Source organism: Diuraphis noxia, unplaced genomic scaffold (assembly GCF_037042655.1).
Source record: "Diuraphis noxia isolate RWA-SAM2 unplaced genomic scaffold, SU_Dnox_SAM2 contig0005, whole genome shotgun sequence".
NCBI lineage: Eukaryota > Metazoa > Arthropoda > Insecta > Hemiptera > Aphididae > Diuraphis > Diuraphis noxia.
In genome coordinates this window covers 11,230,039-11,248,060 of record NW_028301715.1, presented here as the reverse complement: position 1 = coordinate 11,248,060, position 18,022 = coordinate 11,230,039, and the positions used below count along the sequence as shown (strand labels likewise).

At 28.6% G+C, this 18,022-nt stretch overlaps 1 protein-coding gene and 1 long non-coding RNA gene across 2 annotated transcripts in view; both read left to right on the top strand.

Moving 5' to 3' along the window:
• LOC149054897 (uncharacterized) overlaps window positions 1-1,150 on the top strand; it is a 47,008-nt gene extending 45,858 nt beyond the window's left edge. The window contains exon 2 of the long non-coding RNA XR_016191908.1: window positions 571-1,150. This is a non-coding gene — a long non-coding RNA (uncharacterized LOC149054897). The remainder of the gene's footprint in view (window positions 1-570) is intronic.
• A 7,689-nt stretch (window positions 1,151-8,839) lies between these two features.
• On the top strand, window positions 8,840-13,333 carry LOC149054896 (uncharacterized). The gene has a single exon (XM_089228526.1). It carries the CDS (start codon window positions 9,016-9,018, stop codon window positions 10,948-10,950), a length of 1,935 nt encoding a protein of 644 aa, XP_089084652.1. The 5' UTR covers window positions 8,840-9,015; the 3' UTR covers window positions 10,951-13,333.
• The last annotated feature ends 4,689 nt before the right edge of the window (window positions 13,334-18,022 follow it).

Here is an 18,022-nt window from a genome sequence, read left to right as displayed (position 1 = left end):
ATATATAGTTTGATTGACTTAAGTTATTCACATTTTGGAATTGATAATAATTAATAATAATATATTTTGTTAATAAGTTTAAAGTTCATTTGGTCGTCTGTTGAAGTAGTCGAATGTAGAAAATAGTTAAATAAAATATTAGCGTTTTCCCGGTATCTATTATTTCAAATGTATTGTTATTTTTGTAGCATAAATTATGGTTATTTAAGAACGATTTGTATTAATGATTAATCAGTTGCAGATATTTTACCATAAATTTCACCTATAGCTCTTCTATATATATATATTTTTTTTTGACAATAATTCTTTCATATCTCGCTATTGCAAAATCGAATTCCTTTGGTTGTTGTAACATCCCTTAGCGGTTTCTTACAACCGTATAAAACCACTGTTTAATGGCAGTCAGCCAACTTTTATTCCCTTTGCAATATTTCTTTGATTACTATAGTCATATATATAAACCATATTAGATTGTAATGAAATGTCTTGATAGGTTATTTTCCGCCAAAAAATATTTAGAAACGTACATGTTAAATAATAATGTCATTAATAATTATCTTAATTTTACAGAGAACGTCGTATTGTAATGATATGCTCACACATCATGATTGTATGTTGTTTAAATACTCAATAAAATAAATAACAGTCAAGTTGTCGCACGCAGATAACAATTAAAATCCAACAAAAAAAACACCATTGTCCACTGATGAAAGGAACGATTTGTATTATTTAATCACATGGGAACTTATACGTAGTTGTGACTATCTGGCACAACACGTGTGAGCTATTTCGTGTGCCACCAGAGCAGGGGATGGTCCAATGAGGATCTCTGTTGCCAAAGACAATGCTAAGTCTTTAGAAACGCAGAGGCCTTTGGGGGAGCCACCTACAACCCTGGCTGGCTGGACCACGTCGTCTCCTTCCATCAGTGCATGAGCACCACTCACCAGTGCATGAGCACCACTCTCAAGTGCATGAGCACCACTCTACAGTGCATGAGAACCACTCTACAGTGCATGAGCACCACTCTCGAGTGCATGAGCACCACCCAAAACTAAAACAACCTCAAGAGTGCAGGAGCACCTAAAAACTTTTCAACACCAGACATTGCGAGCGACAGCTGGACCGTTTCTTTTTTTTAAAATCGAAATTTAACAGTGTTGTTTTTCTTTAATCTGAGTGTTTAATAAAAAACCTTTATTTATTTTATTACGTCAACTGCAAATCAAAGACAGCTGCGAATAAGGTAAGGTGCATGCGCATCTATATTCATATATTTATATAATTTCATATATTATATTGTATTTATTAAATTTTTATAATTTAATAATTAACATTTTATTACTACGGTGTACTTGATCGTTCTCGAATCACGACCTCGAGAACCCTCCGACGATTAGGAGGAAGGTAATAGCGCAATCTTAATAAATATATCTATTAATATATAACTATTGGCAGGAGCCTTAGTTATATAATAGTTATATTAACTTAATTATTTTAGTCAAATTATTACTCATTCTAGAGTTTTATTTTTATTTATTTTAATTTCTTTTCTTTTATTTTTGCGTTATTACAAAGTGGCGCCCAACATAAGTTCAGTTTATTTAGATAAATAAACTGAGAATTGATCAAGTACACTTCATATAAAATAAACAATATTATTTTATACATCATATTACTTTACACTAGTAAAAAAAAAAAAAGGCATATATAAATAATATATTGCTAATTAAAAACGGGATATAATTAAATTAAATTATAAGGAAATTTTATTTTATCCTTTATTTTAACCCGTAAATAAAACAAGAAAATTTTTTTTTTGTTAATCTTTGAAGATTCACAATTAATATTAAAAATCAAAACAAGGATATTTATATGTGCCTGCGTATATATATATATATGTATACTTTATAACCAGAATACATAATATTAATACTGAATATTCTAACACATTTTTAATTATTTAATAATTGAAATAATTACTGAATATCAGAGAAATATATATACTATTATTATTTAGAATATTACGTTGATAATACACATATAATTTATATATATTATAAAAGTAACAGCAAATACTTTAGTTCTAAGGTAATACATATTTGTCTTTATTACTGTTTTTGCTTTTACCATATAAAAAAAATATATATATATATTTATATATTCAATAATAGTAATAATAAAAAACAAACATAATAAATATAAAAAAATAATTGTTTGTCACGATCAAATATTATTGCAGAACACAATATATCCACAAAAATTTTTTTTTTAATTAAAAAAAAAAAAAATTTATTAAAATATTGTTTCTTAGAAAACAAATTAATATAATAAAATAAGAAATAAAAAAAAAAAAAAAACCACCAAACTGACACATGCAAAATTTAGAAAAAAATCAGTTAGATAATAATTATAAATTCCCAGACATAGATTTTAATAACATCTCAACAGGGTGGATTAACAAACTTAACAAAGAAAAATTAATAACAGAATTGTCAAGAAGACAATTATTAACATCTGGTCTAGTTCCAGACTTAAAAAGTAGGCTCCATAAATATCTAAAAGGAGAATCTACCCCTGACGATTTCGAAAAACAAATAGATAACATAAAATTTATTGCAGAACCAATTACTAATTCTGTCAATAACACAATAAAAAACAATATGACTGACAACAAAAAACCATATTTCAAACCAACAAATTTCTCAGGTTCCATTTCAGAAAATATTGATTCGTTTTTAAAAAAATATAACAGAGCAGCCATCATAAATGGTTGGTCTGAATCTGAAAAGGTTCAATATATCCCTGTATTTTTAGAAGGCTCCGCTCTTACATTTTATGACAATATTGTAGATAGCGGAGAAGATATTAAATGGCCTGACTTAGAAAAGAAACTTAGATTAGAATTTGAACCAATAGCTCAAACGGACATGCTCCGTCTAATGTTGGAAAAACGCAAACAATTACCGGATGAACCTACAGTATCATATATTAACGAAGCTGAATCTTTATGTAGGCGTATTGATAATAATATGTCTCAGGAAGAGATGGTTCGTAATATCATGAAAGGCTTAAACCCCTCCATAGCACGATATATAGGAATAATGGGCAACCAAAATTTATCAGAATTAAAAAACAATGTACGTAAATATGAAATGATCGAATTCATGATCGCAGGTGAAACACCTAAATCTTCATTTGATTTCGAAACAGAAATAATAAAATCAAAAATTCAACAAATAAACACTAATAAAAATAGTAAAGAAAATGAAATTGACAAATTACGTGATGAAATAAAAGACATGAAAGCTATGTTTAGCCAACTCTTAAAAGATAATAAAAATGATATACGTCAGAATAATATAGAACAAAAAGATCCCTATAAACTTAATAAACAATTAAATCAAAATGACTTTAACAACCAACAGTGGCAGACGCAAATGCCGCAAACTTATAACTCACCATATAACAATTGGAACATAGGTCCAACACATTATAACCAACCATATTTTCCACAAAATCCGATAAATAATAATATGCAACAAACAAATCAATCCGCATATATAAATAAAGACCCTAATACTCAAAGAAAAAAATGCTCTATTTGCTCTAAAACTAATCATTCAGAAGAAAAATGCTTTTTCAAAAATAAATCAAGCTTAACCACCTGTCAAATTTGTAATAAATTCGGACACACGGCCAATAATTGTAATTTGTACGTTAACAAGCCAAAAAAACTAAATATAAGGTTAAACACAGCTGATAATTGTTCACCTTCCATTACAGCATCACCTATACAAAAAATTAATAAAATTAACTCTACACCCGAAGCACTCATTATTGAAGCTAAATTCAATAATACTATCTTACCAATAACAATTGACACGGGCGCAAACATATGCTGTATTAGACAAGAACTATTACCTAATAATTATACTATAACACCTACCACAGTACAACTATCAGGACCGGACAATAAACCGTTATGCGTAACGGGTATAAGTAAAATAAAAATCCAAATTGAAAATAATTACTTCGATATAAACACACATGTAGTAAAAAATTTATCTAGCACAATTATACTCGGGAATGATTTTCTAATAAAAAACAATGCTCTAATTGATTTTAAAGACAACATCATTATCTTAAACAATAATATAAATGTCCAACTAAAAATAAATAATACAAACGCGTTAAATTGTATAAATAATACAAACAATATTAAGGAAATAAAAGGTAGCATATTTAATTGCCCAGACAACTTTGCAATAGCTCACTATACATCTTCAGACCTAAAAATGAACAAAGGCATAACAAACCTAATATACAAAGTGTATGGTAATACTAGACCACAACTTTCATTACAAAAAATAAATGTAGGAAACACCATACCCACAAATAATAATAATAAAACTATATTTCATCTAATAACAAAAGAATTACATTATAATAGACCTAAATACGAAGATCTAAAAGCCTCTATCCACAACCTAAAACTTCAAGCTATGAAATTAAATATTTTAAAAATTGCTATGCCCACTTTTGATTCAGAACCACACAAATTTAACTGGTCATTAGTAAAACAACTAATATATTCAGAATTTCAAAATACCAATATTGAAATATATATATATTATAAAGATAAAAAAAACGTAACACACAAATCAAAAGAATTCACTGACATAATTAATAACATCCATACATACTGTAACAATAATGATAATGATAATAAAACCAAAATAAAAATAATTGACACACAAACACAGCATATTATAACCAAAAGTCAAGCCTATAATATATTTTCTAAATACAAACCGGGAGAAAACGTTCTCAGCGATGGGAATTGTGGGCTCTATGCCATTTGTAATGCATTAAATGACAATAAAAAAAATAAAATAACTTCAATTTTAGAGCTATTAGAATTGTTAGGGTTGAACGAATTACCAAACCATTGGTGGTCTGACGAAGAGTTAGCCGCAATAGCACATTATTACAACCATGACACTTACATATATAACGATAACAATAATACGGGTATAACATACGGGGACGGCAATAGATCGCCTATAGTATTATATAATGTAAACAAAAATACTCATTGGATCCCAGGCACACTTACAACAACAAAATCAAATAAAATCCCTAGCAACATTATTCACATACGAGAAACACCAAAAATTAACTTACAAACACACAATTTAAATATCAAGGACACGAGAAACGGTGACATAGACACAATTAATAATATACAAATAATACAAAACGAAAACTATATGAAAAAGAATAATGAAATAAAAATGACCACTAAAAAAACGAGTTCCTTGCAGCATCTAAACATGGCATCTGGTAACGATAACGACAAACAAACGCATCCCAATACATTATTATACACTAAAGTACCACCACATGCTGAATCAACAGAAATCACTGATAATAAAGAAACCGATTTCCAAATAAAAAAGTATTACAGCCACAGATCTAATAAACAAGGCCACAAAACAATTTCTAACAGATTCTGAAGGCACACCCTTCTCAATTTCACACAAATTAAGCATAATAGAACACAACAAAACTATTCAGCTGTTAACTGAATACATACACATTTTCACAACGGATACTTCTAATATAAAAGCTGCCAATGTAAAACCTTGCGAGATTAAAATGAAACCAAATTACAAAGAACCAAAATTTAATGCACCCCATAGAGTATCACCACAGCAGAGACAAGAATTAGAAACTCAAATTAATAAACTAATAAAAGCAAACATAGTAAAACCAGTAAGTTCAAAATTTGCCGCACCGGCATTCCTTGTAAAGAAAAAAGAAATAGGCTCATATCGCTTAGTAGTATCTTACAAAGAACTTAATGACAAAGTAGAATGTGATCAATACCCAATACCTCGTACTGCAGACTTGTTCAGAGCTTTAGAAGGATCAAAATACTTTAGCTCTCTCGACTTAAACAGTGGATTTTTTCAAATTTCGGTTGCAGAAAAAGATCAATTTAAATTAGCGTTCACCTCCGCATTAGGATTATTAACTTTCACAAGACTTCCACAAGGTTTTAAAAATAGTAGTGCAATATTTCAGAGAGAATTAAATAAGGCATTTTCAAATATATTATACAAATCAATTATAATTTACATTGATGATTTAGTATCCTATGGAAATAATTTTGAACAAGCAATAATTAATTTACGGAAGGCATTTGAAATTATTGATAAAATGAATTTTTCTCTAAAAACAAAAAAATGTAATTTCTTTTTTGATAAAATAGAACTATTAGGCCATAAAATATCAACCACTGGCATACAACCTTTAGACACAAACACTAAAGCAATTATTGAATTTAAACGACCTAAAACAATAAAAGACGTTAGATCATTTATCGGCATGTGTTCGTACTATAGGAAACATGTCAAAGACTTTGCCAAAATTGCACACCCACTTAGTGAATTAATAAAAACAGGAACAAATAAAATAACATGGCTTGACCAACATGAGGAATCATTTAATAAATTAAAAAAATGTTTAATATCAGAACCATTACTAATACACTTTGATGATAATAAACACGTATATTTGACAATAGATGCGTCTATAATGGGTTTAGGTGCATGTATTGAGCAACCCGACGACACGAATACACTACACCCCGTAGGATATGCATCTAGAAAACTCCTAGACTCAGAAAAAACTTATTCTTCCACCACTCTTGAATTACTTGGACTTTGTTTTGGTATTCAATATTTTCGAGAATATTTATGGGGACGTAAATTTACTGTATTTTGTGACAATATAAGTTTACAATATTATAACAGTTTAAAAATACCCTCCGCTAGGATAGCCAGATTAACATTAAAATTATTAGATTATGATTTTGAAATAATATATAAAAAGGGTAAAGAAAATAAAGTCGCTGATTCACTTTCTCGAAATGCAATTAACAATATTAAAAGCATAAATATATTTAACGATAATATTGATTTATTGACCAATTTACACGACATAAAAATACAACAAAAAAATGACCAATTTTGCAACAATATAATAAAAGCATTAAAAAATGAAGAAGTACCCAGCAACATAAAAAGAAAATCTAGGTCATTCACATTACAAAATGAAATATTATATTATAAAAAATACATACCCCCAAAAAACCATAACCTAATTCTTGTTATACCAAAAACACTAATTAATGAAATATTAAAATCCTACCACGACTCACCTACTGGTGGTCACACAGGCATATCACGAACTATTCACAAAATTCAAAATAAATATTATTGGCCATCATTAAACAAAGACACCACAAATTTCATCAAATCATGTGACGAATGTCAAATTAATAAAAAAATGAGTGGCAAGCCAATAGGTTTACTAAATCCAATACCCATAATAACAGGAAAACCTCTAGATAGAGTAACGTTCGACTACTTAGGACCACTTATATCAAGCAATAAAAAACGTTATGTGCTAGTAGCTGTATGCAACACAACAAAATATATATTTACTAAAGCAGTTGAGTCAGCAACAGCCGAAAGTACTGCCAAATTTATAATAGAAATAGTATCGACTTGGGGCTGTTTTAGAAACTTTTCATCCGACAGAGGTACTCATTTTAGAAATAATTTAATCAGTGATATATGTTCAAATTTAGGAATAAAACAAACATTATCAACAAGCTATTCACCTCAAACACAAGGTTTAGTTGAAAAAATTAATGGGGTATTAACAAGTTCATTAAAAAAATTATATAACAAATGGTGACCAATCGAAATGGTCATATTTTCTACCGTATATAACATTAGCATATAATGCCACACCTCAAACCACTACTAAGTACAGCCCGTTCTATCTTATGCATGGCTTCGAACCTACATTTCCAATAGATAATAAAATCATCCCTGAAAACATGCAATATCAATTAAAACAATCTCTAATTGAACTAAATAAAATAAGAGACAAAATACCGCAACGAGTTCATGAAGCTCAGATAACACAAAAAAAATATCATGACAAAACTCATACAACTATAAATTACAATATAAATGATTTAGTTATGGTCAAATTTCCATTTTTAGAAGTAGGCAAGTCTCCCAAACTAGGACCCATATATAGAGGGCCATTTAAAATAATAGATAAGGTCAATGAACTTAATTACAGAATAAAATTAATTTTGAATAACAAAGAAATTATCGATACCATACATATCAGGAGGCTAAAACCGTACCATAAAAGAGAATAAAAAATAATAAAAAATAATAATAATAACAATAACAATAATAAAAATAAAAAGATAAATGAAATGTATATATGTATATATGTATGTGTGCGTATATGTGTGTATATGTATATGTATATGTATATGTGTGTGTGTATGTGTATATATATGTATGTATGGGGCTGCATGTTGTTCATTTTTTTTTTTCCTTTTCTCTTCTCTCCAATTATCACACTTACAAATATATATCTTAAACTATAATACTAATATAAGTTAAATCTATGTTAATATTGGTAATATCATATTATCAATTAAATAGTAAAGACATATAGGAATATATAATGTAATTATTGTAACTTTATATAAAAAGCTACCTACTTTAACCAAACGATTATCAAAAAAAAAAAAAAAGGAATGGTAATAATAACAATGAACAAACAAAATAGAGAATAAGTTAGCATTATTAACGAATATTATAACCATTTTTTTTTGTTTTGTCGTTTTTGTGATGTATAAGTAATTTGTTAACCTTATATTGTTCATACTATGTATATTATACTGTACATATCATATTGTATTTTATTACAATATAATCTTTACAAAAACACGATTACAATACATTTTTTTTTCAGAAATCAAATTGAAACAACATATTATCAATTATAATATAGGTATATAATATATATACAAAAATATTAAATAAACAAAAATAATAACAAAATAATATTAATAAAAAAATAAATAAATAGATAATAATATAACAACAACAACAACGTGCATAATAATCGAAGATGCTTCCATTCAATATAAAACTAATGCTCACTTACATTTTTATATTCAAAATCAACCCTATGCAAACTTTCATAGCTTACGACTGTGGGGGTCCACAAATGAATATAAGTGCATTTAACAGCATAGATGTAGATTTCTGTGAAAGTTCAAAACCCACGCAAATTGAATCTTTACCAAAAATAAAATTGCTACAAAAAATAGAAATACACCCACAACATTTTAAATCATGCTTTATTTCAGTAGACTACCTTATTACAAGATGCTCCACATTTGAAGATGCCCAAATGGTAGATGGGGGCTATTATTCCGAAATTATTGAATTAGGATATGCCCGATGTGAAGATTTACATCACAAATCAATTTATCAAACCCCCTTTGGAGGCATAATATCAGGTATACGAATAAATGAAACATTCACTACTTCTCACACCAGTGGGGGATTATTAGATAAATATGGCAATTGTGAAGGTACCACTTTCACGAATGCCAGGGGCACATGGAATAATGTTATAGTACAAGCAAAATACAAAATTCACTTATCTGAGGGCATAGCTTTAGCAAACACCAAAGAAAATACATTAATCTTACCAACGGGTTCAAGGTTGAAATTGTCAGACTCATATGGGCTTGATCAATATAAGGGGGAAGTGATTTGGACAAATGAAAAATCAGATTGTAGTATCACAGAGTATGACGTATTGTATGATGGACCAGCTTCCATCGTCACATCCGTAGGTCGCAACAATCAGAAATTCGAGACTTACATTGTAGAGACCACATATATTGCTTTTGCTTTAAAGAAAACATCTATTACATTTGCTTGTAATATCCCAGTTATTCAAACTGAAAATAACCAATTAATCATATTATCAGACTCTATGTATGTAAATAGCTTCACTCCTAAAAAAATTCAACCATTCAACACTGATCTATTATCCTATATAAATACAAAATTTGTCTACCTAGAATACACCATAAAAAGGACAGTCACAAATCTTTATGAAGATCTAACAAAAAAACAATGCAACTTCGAAAGACAACTTCTCTTGCAAAAATTAACACTTGCTTCGTATAGTCTATCCGAATTTGCTTACACCATAGGCGAAGGGCCAGGCTTTGTAGCCATAAAAAATGGTGAAATCATTTACCTACAAAAATGTAAGCCCGTAGATGTAGAAATATCAGTACAAACTTCATGTTTCAATGAACTTCCGGTACTATATAATAATAAAACACTTTTCATGACTCCCAAAACTCATATATTACAGACTTATGGCACTCAAATAGATTGTAACGAATATTTACCTCCCGCATTTCAAAAAAATGGAAAATGGTTTTCCCTCACACCAAAACCGCATAAGGTTAATGACCCACAAACACTAAAACCAGACACTACAATAACCTGGTCATACGAAAGTTCAGATAATTTCATGACAGCCGGTATATATACACCCGATATAATGAAGGCACTGCAAAACCATCTAATGTTTCCTCAGGAATCTGAGACAGTGCAAAGAAATTTAATCAGACAAACATTAGGTCACAATGTAATAGATCAAGGAATCGATGTAAAAAATTTAATTGATGAACAAACCCTAAGCAAACTAGTCCATCAGGAAATATATAACATGTGGGGTTGGTTCACGAGTTTCGGCAACATAATGTCAGGCGTGTTAGGTTTAGTTATTATTTTCAAAATGGTCGTAACCTTCATAAACACTGGGTTAAACATAACATTATTATATAACACATTTGGATGGAGCATCAAATTGATTGGTGGGTTATTCTCGAACGTTACACACCACCTGATGCATAACAAACATAATAAACAATACAAATCTAAAAATTCAGAACATAAAATAATTGAATCGAAAAAACAAAACAAAAATAATAAAGCACCAATAATTATTTACAATAGAAGACTCTCAGTATAAAAAAAAAAAAAGGACAAAGATAATTATACTTCTCTTAACAAAAAAATAAAAATAAAAACTAAATAAATAACCAATGTTAAGTTAGAAAGTTAAGTTAATGTGCTAATATGACTGTACAAAAAAAAAATACTGTAAAAAAATAATTTAAGTTAAGTCAATATGTTAATATATATGTACACAAAAAAAAAAGAAAATATATACTGTAAAAAAAAAAGAATAATTAAAGTTAAGTTAATATGTTAATATGTCTGTAAAAAAAAAAAAAAGAAAAAAAAAAAAAAAAAAACATAAGTTAAGTCAAATCGATAAGTCATAATTGTTTGTACAACAATGCAAAAAAAAAAATACTGTAAAAATAATTTAAGTTAAGTCAATATGTTAATATATATGTACACAAAAAAAAATATATACTGTAAAAAAAAAAAAATAATTAAAGTTAAGTTAATATGCTAATATGTCTGTATAAAAAAAAAAAAATACTGTAAAAAAATAATTTAAGTTAAGTCAATATGTTAATATATATGTACACAAAGAAAAAAAAAATATACTGTAAAAAAAAAAAAAATAGTTAAAGTTAAGTTAATATGTTAATATGTCTGTAAAAAAAAAAAAAATACTGTAAAAAATAATATAAGTTAAGTCAATATGTTAATATATATGTACACAAAAAAAAAATATATATATACTGTAAAAAATAATTAAAGTCAAGTTAATATGTTAATATGTCTGTACATCAATGCAAAAAAAAATACTGTAAAAATAATTTAAGTTAAAAATAATTAAATTATATACGTAAGACAACAAATGTTAAAGCAAATAAGTGCACAGAATAAGTAATAAAATATCTAGAGTAATTAACCCAATCTAAACCTATATGTAAGAATATGAATGTTAAAGCAAGTAAAAAAAAAAAAAATAATGTGAAACACTAACACACTCTAAATAAGAACATTTCCAATGTATACAAAACAATAAACTAAGTTATGATTGCTGTTACATCATCATCAAAAAAAAAAAAAAAAAAAACCAACTGTAAAAAAAGAAATATAGTCATAACCTTAGTTAAGTTTATATAATTTAATTTATAATAATCCTCTGTGTACTATTGCATAATAAAAAAAAAAAAAATTAACCTAAGTTAAGTTAATATAAGTATAAAAAATAAATAAATAAATAAAATATTTATTCAAAAAACAGGCAAAAATAAATAACACTAAAATAAACAAATAAACAACAAATAAAATAATAAAATACTATATAAAAAAAAAAGGGGGAAGTTCAAATAAGACAAACCCTATAGAGAAAAAAAAAAAAAATTAATTAAGTACAAAATACAATTAAGTAGTTATAAGTCAAACATTACCAACTCTAGCTAATAGTTAATAAGAAATAATATGTAAAATTAGAAACTAAGCAAACAATATGTCATTACATACAAAAATGTTAAAACTTAATAAATTGTAAAGTAATCATTATCATCCACCAGTTAGGAATCTTAAATTTAAAAATAAAATAGTAACATTAATACAAATAGAGCAACAATGGAATAGGAGTGGAAGAAGACTCAAGCTTCAGTCCTGCACACATACTATTCCTATATTATATGTAAGCTCAAATCATATTACACTCGACCCTTCAATTTTGTATAAAAAAAAAAAATTACCCGGTTACATTGTATTCAAACTTTTAGAACTTTCAGCTTTTAACTTTCAACTTTCAACTTAAAACTTTCTCAACGTCACACTTGATGTATCACGCTGACACTCACCTGTGAGTGGTATTGTGAGGGCACAATACAAAAAAGCGTAGGGTGGATGTAATGATATGCTCACACATCATGATTGTATGTTGTTTAAATACTCAATAAAATAAATAACAGTCAAGTTGTCGCACGCAGATAACAATTAAAATCCAACAAAAAAAACACCATTGTCCACTGATGAAAGGAACGATTTGTATTATTTAATCACATGGGAACTTATACGTAGTTGTGACTATCTGGCACAACACGTGTGAGCTATTTCGTGTGCCACCAGAGCAGGGGATGGTCCAATGAGGATCTCTGTTGCCAAAGACAATGCTAAGTCTTTGGAAACGCAGAGGCCTTTGGGGGAGCCACCTACAACCCTGGCTGGCTGGACCACGTCGTCTCCTTCCATCAGTGCATGAGCACCACTCACCAGTGCATGAGCACCACTCTCAAGTGCATGAGCACCACTCTACAGTGCATGAGAACCACTCTACAGTGCATGAGCACCACTCTCGAGTGCATGAGCACCACCCAAAACTAAAACAACCTCAAGAGTGCAGGAGCACCTAAAAACTTTTCAACACCAGACATTGCGAGCGACAGCTGGACCGTTTCTTTTTTTTAAAATCGAAATTTAACAGTGTTGTTTTTCTTTAATCTGAGTGTTTAATAAAAAACCTTTATTTATTTTATTACGTCAACTGCAAATCAAAGACAGCTGCGAATAAGGTAAGGTGCATGCGCATCTATATTCATATATTTATATAATTTCATATATTATATTGTATTTATTAAATTTTTATAATTTAATAATTAACATTTTATTACTACGGTGTACTTGATCGTTCTCGAATCACGACCTCGAGAACCCTCCGACGATTAGGAGGAAGGTAATAGCGCAATCTTAATAAATATATCTATTAATATATAACTATTGGCAGGAGCCTTAGTTATATAATAGTTATATTAACTTAATTATTTTAGTCAAATTATTACTCATTCTAGAGTTTTATTTTTTTTATTTTAATTTCTTTTCTTTTATTTTTGCGTTATTACAGTATATACTATAATATTAGATTATTATGAATAATAAATAGAAAATACATAAATTAATTTCAGCGTTTAAATCTTGCCTAGAAATTTGCCGTACTCTTTGTGTCCTATGGAAAATTTGATTTGTCAAGAAATAAATTGTATTTCTCGTATGATATAATATTCGAAGTATTACAGATTATATTATATGCTGCAATATGACAATATATGCGTGTGTTCGTTTTATTCGTATTATTATTATGTTTTCACGACTCGAATATCGCATGATGTAACATTATAATAATATGATCTGACAAAATAACCCTCGCAAACTGTTTAATGTTTTGTCACTGATAGGTCATAGGTTAGTTGATATACTCGTAATGTCCTCGCTGTAATTAAGTTTACGTAAACTTAATATGTACATATTTATACAGAGTTATATACTATAACTGGTATCTATATTATTACCATATCTACCCGAAACGGAGATGGTCCTGACGAGATGTGTTTGGCCACACGGTAATAATAGAATTTTCGTACACTTTGTTAGTATAGTTTTCTTCTCACCACCTGCAACCCCTCCGATAATACGTTCACCCTCTCCGCACCCCCTCCTCATCCCCACCACTCGTCACGACGCTTTTATTGCGGACAAGCCGGTCACGTTTGTCGTTCAGGAGAAAAAAAATTGTGCGCCGTGAATATCGATGAGTCCGATGCAGGTAAGGAATTCCGGAGCGTTTCAATTTAGCGTATCGGACGTTTTTATCGAGACCGACGGGCTTTTGGGTACACACATCATAATATATATTTTAATGCACATATATGATAGTCATGTACAGTGTTCCAAAATGACCTTGTTATGTTCTGCATAAGTATGAGCGATTATATTTATTATTATATTACCATAGTACGCACGTTCGGAAAATCGACAGAATATCTGCCGCCCGCTATCCGTGGTAATTTTTTAAGCTTAAATATTTTCGCATTTTTATTTTACGCTTCCCTTTTACTTGGATTTTCAATATATTTTTTTTTTTTTTGGTTAGAACATTTTTTACACCATCGAGTTGATCGACAGAATTAATTCGTTTTTATACAAAAAAAAAAAAAAAAAAAAATCCATGCTAATAACACCCGTCACCCATCTTACCTGCAGTGTTTTATGTGTTCAACAGCCATCCATTGGTTCTATATTTATAAATAAATCACTCACTATACAGAGAAAAGCTAATATTATTGTTATATAAGTGTTTTTGCATAAGATTTGAAACAAGGATAAGATACTTCTAGTGAAACATAAATTAGAGATACGTTATACGTAAATGATTTTGTAGATGACAGTTCAGCGATAAATGTATACAAAAAAAGTTCGGAGATAAAGATTTCATACAAAAACAGTTTTATTATAGTAAAACTTTAAATGTTGATGCAAAATAATATGAAAAACAAAAAATTAAAGTGGTCTTGCAAATTATTAAACCATCCACTTCGTGAATGTGTCCTTTAAAACATTGATAGGTACATATTTTCATGTAAATATTAGCAAAATCATAAAGTCGTAACATTTAATGTCTTGTGATTAACGATTAAGGGGGTGCGATCGGCTCGAGATTTCTTATTCGAATATCAAATGATAAATGTACCATACATTATAACAACCATTGGTTTATAGACCATATGGTGTTTTCTGAGCCTGGTCTGGTCACGTGTACGCTGAAAAAAAAAACGAAAAAAATGACACTGTTCCGTGTCGGCTGTTTTTTCGATTTTCTTTTATGTGCATCATCTGTTTCACCTGTGCATAGTAATAATAATCGTATTGTATAGCGTGTGTGTCTCGTGCAATCTGAACTCCTAGTCCATACAGTCAGTTGACATACAGACCGACGGACAGATAAATAATATTTACTGTTCGTCCTGCACGCCTAGCTATTTCCCGGATATCTGTTTACAGCCGCGCGTGTTCTAGCCCGATGTGATGTCGCACGTTAGACAATTATATTATTATAATAAATAGTAAAATAAGTATCGTTGTGTCACAGCAGTGTTGACAGTGTTGTAACACAATCCGGCCGAACTTGCGTTTATGCGTATGGTTACACGACATGGCCCCCACAAACATTATAAATATATCGCGTTATATATTCATTATTATCAACAAGACGACAACCATTATTATCAATAACCGTACGTTTTTTTTTTTTTTTGTAATCATATATGTAATATATTATATTTATATTATGTAATCTATTTTACCTTAATACCTTTTTAAGTAGCCAAACCACGCGAGCTTCATGGTTTATATGAAATTGAAGATGAACGGAATTTATATTCAATCTTATAACAATTTATTTAATATAATGTTATATGTAATTTTTATATTATAATGACACGTATATTTTCTTCTTCTGCTGGCATTTATTACTCTTGAAGAGTTTTCGCCGCCATCACGATCTGCCTCCATTCTTCCCTGTTATGAACTATTGTCCTCCACTCTCGCACTTCGAATTTCCTAAGATTCTCTTCCACTGTATCCAACACGTATATTTTATAAATTTTTTTTATGGATATACGTAAAACGTAAGATTCGATTTTGCAGTGTTTCGTAATTTTATTATTAACAAATGGAAAATAAACTTTAGCGGTAGATGATAATAGACAATAAATAAATTGACATAAATAATAATCATCAAACCTGCACCATTTTTATTAAATTTTAAATTTTTTAATGTTAGCCAATATACAGAAATATTGAAAAGTAGTAATAATAATGATTGTCAAAATTCGGTAGGAAGTTATGGTCGTGTGTGTGTTCATCTAACTCAATGATCAAATAATAAAAAAAACTTTCAATTTTTATGTAATTTCTGACGTAGTATAATATTCATGCACATGCGTATGTTATGACTTGCAGAATAAGATAAACATTAAACATTATTTTATCTGTTATTTGTATATAACATATAACATATACGTACATTTTTAAGTATTATTATTTAGTTTTTTTTTTTTATTACGGATGGTTACATTCCAATATCTGCTTATAATGCATATAAATATCAATATTAACCCTCCGGGAGCTATGACTGGTAAGATATTATTACGACTAAAAGTGCATGCTTCTGCGTTTCACCTACATTATGTAAGGCCGGTGGAGGGGAGACATGTAAAAAGAACGAATGATGAGTATGGTTAATGTATGTGTTAGAATGACAAAAAAAATAATAATAAATGCTATAGTGCTATACCCAGTCATGGAATAAAGAGTGAATATATTTATATATTCGTCTGAATGGTTTTCGGCTTTTGTCACGCAAATATATATATATATATATATATATATATATATGGTATGATCGGTAAAGGTGCCTATTATACAATATTATATAAAACCATCTGCCTTGTATTTTCGTAAACGTTTGGGCTACGTGGAGGAATCCACCCTCACAATAGAAATACCTTATTTTTTTTTTTATACATTTTGTAAAATGGAAATTTTTTTGAGTAAATTTCAAGAATAAAAATATTAGTAGATACCTATTTATGTATTTAATTTTAATGTATTCAACACTGAACATTTTGTGTTAATTCTTTACATTTTACAATCCATGGTTGTTATAAGCATAATTTTATAGGTTTTAACTACATGCCAACTAATAAATTATTTTTCTTAGTCTTTTAGTTATTTGTTCACATATTATTTTGCTCAAATCCATCTAACTACGATAATTTGATTTTAAGAGGTAAAATTTGTAGCTATCATATTATACTAAGTGCAATTTTGGCATCGTTATTATAATGGTTAGGCCTACAATTAGCCCTAAGATAAATAATGCATTTATTTATATCTATTGTTTTTCCGTTGACTACAGAAAATTGATAAATATACGCTAGTGTTGTAGTATTATTAAAATATTAAATTTATAATTAAAAGGCCATTTTAAATAAGGTAAAACAATAGATATTTTAGATTATTTTTAGAACGATTTTATTTTAAGTTTGTTTACATATTATGGTATAACCGTGGTTGATATTCCGTAATATGCTTTCGTTTTTTCATTTAATTTTTATAATTTATTATTCAAATAAAAATACAATATGTTTTGGAAAAAAAAAACATCCATGAATAATTTTGAATACCTTTATAATGTAGTAAAAACCAACGTGTTTCACTCAAGTTCATATTTTATATTAAAATAAAAATTTTTTTTATAAGCAATTCCTATTTTCAAATCTTTTATTTTTTAACGTCTTGAATCGATTGATATACAATCTATTTTCTGT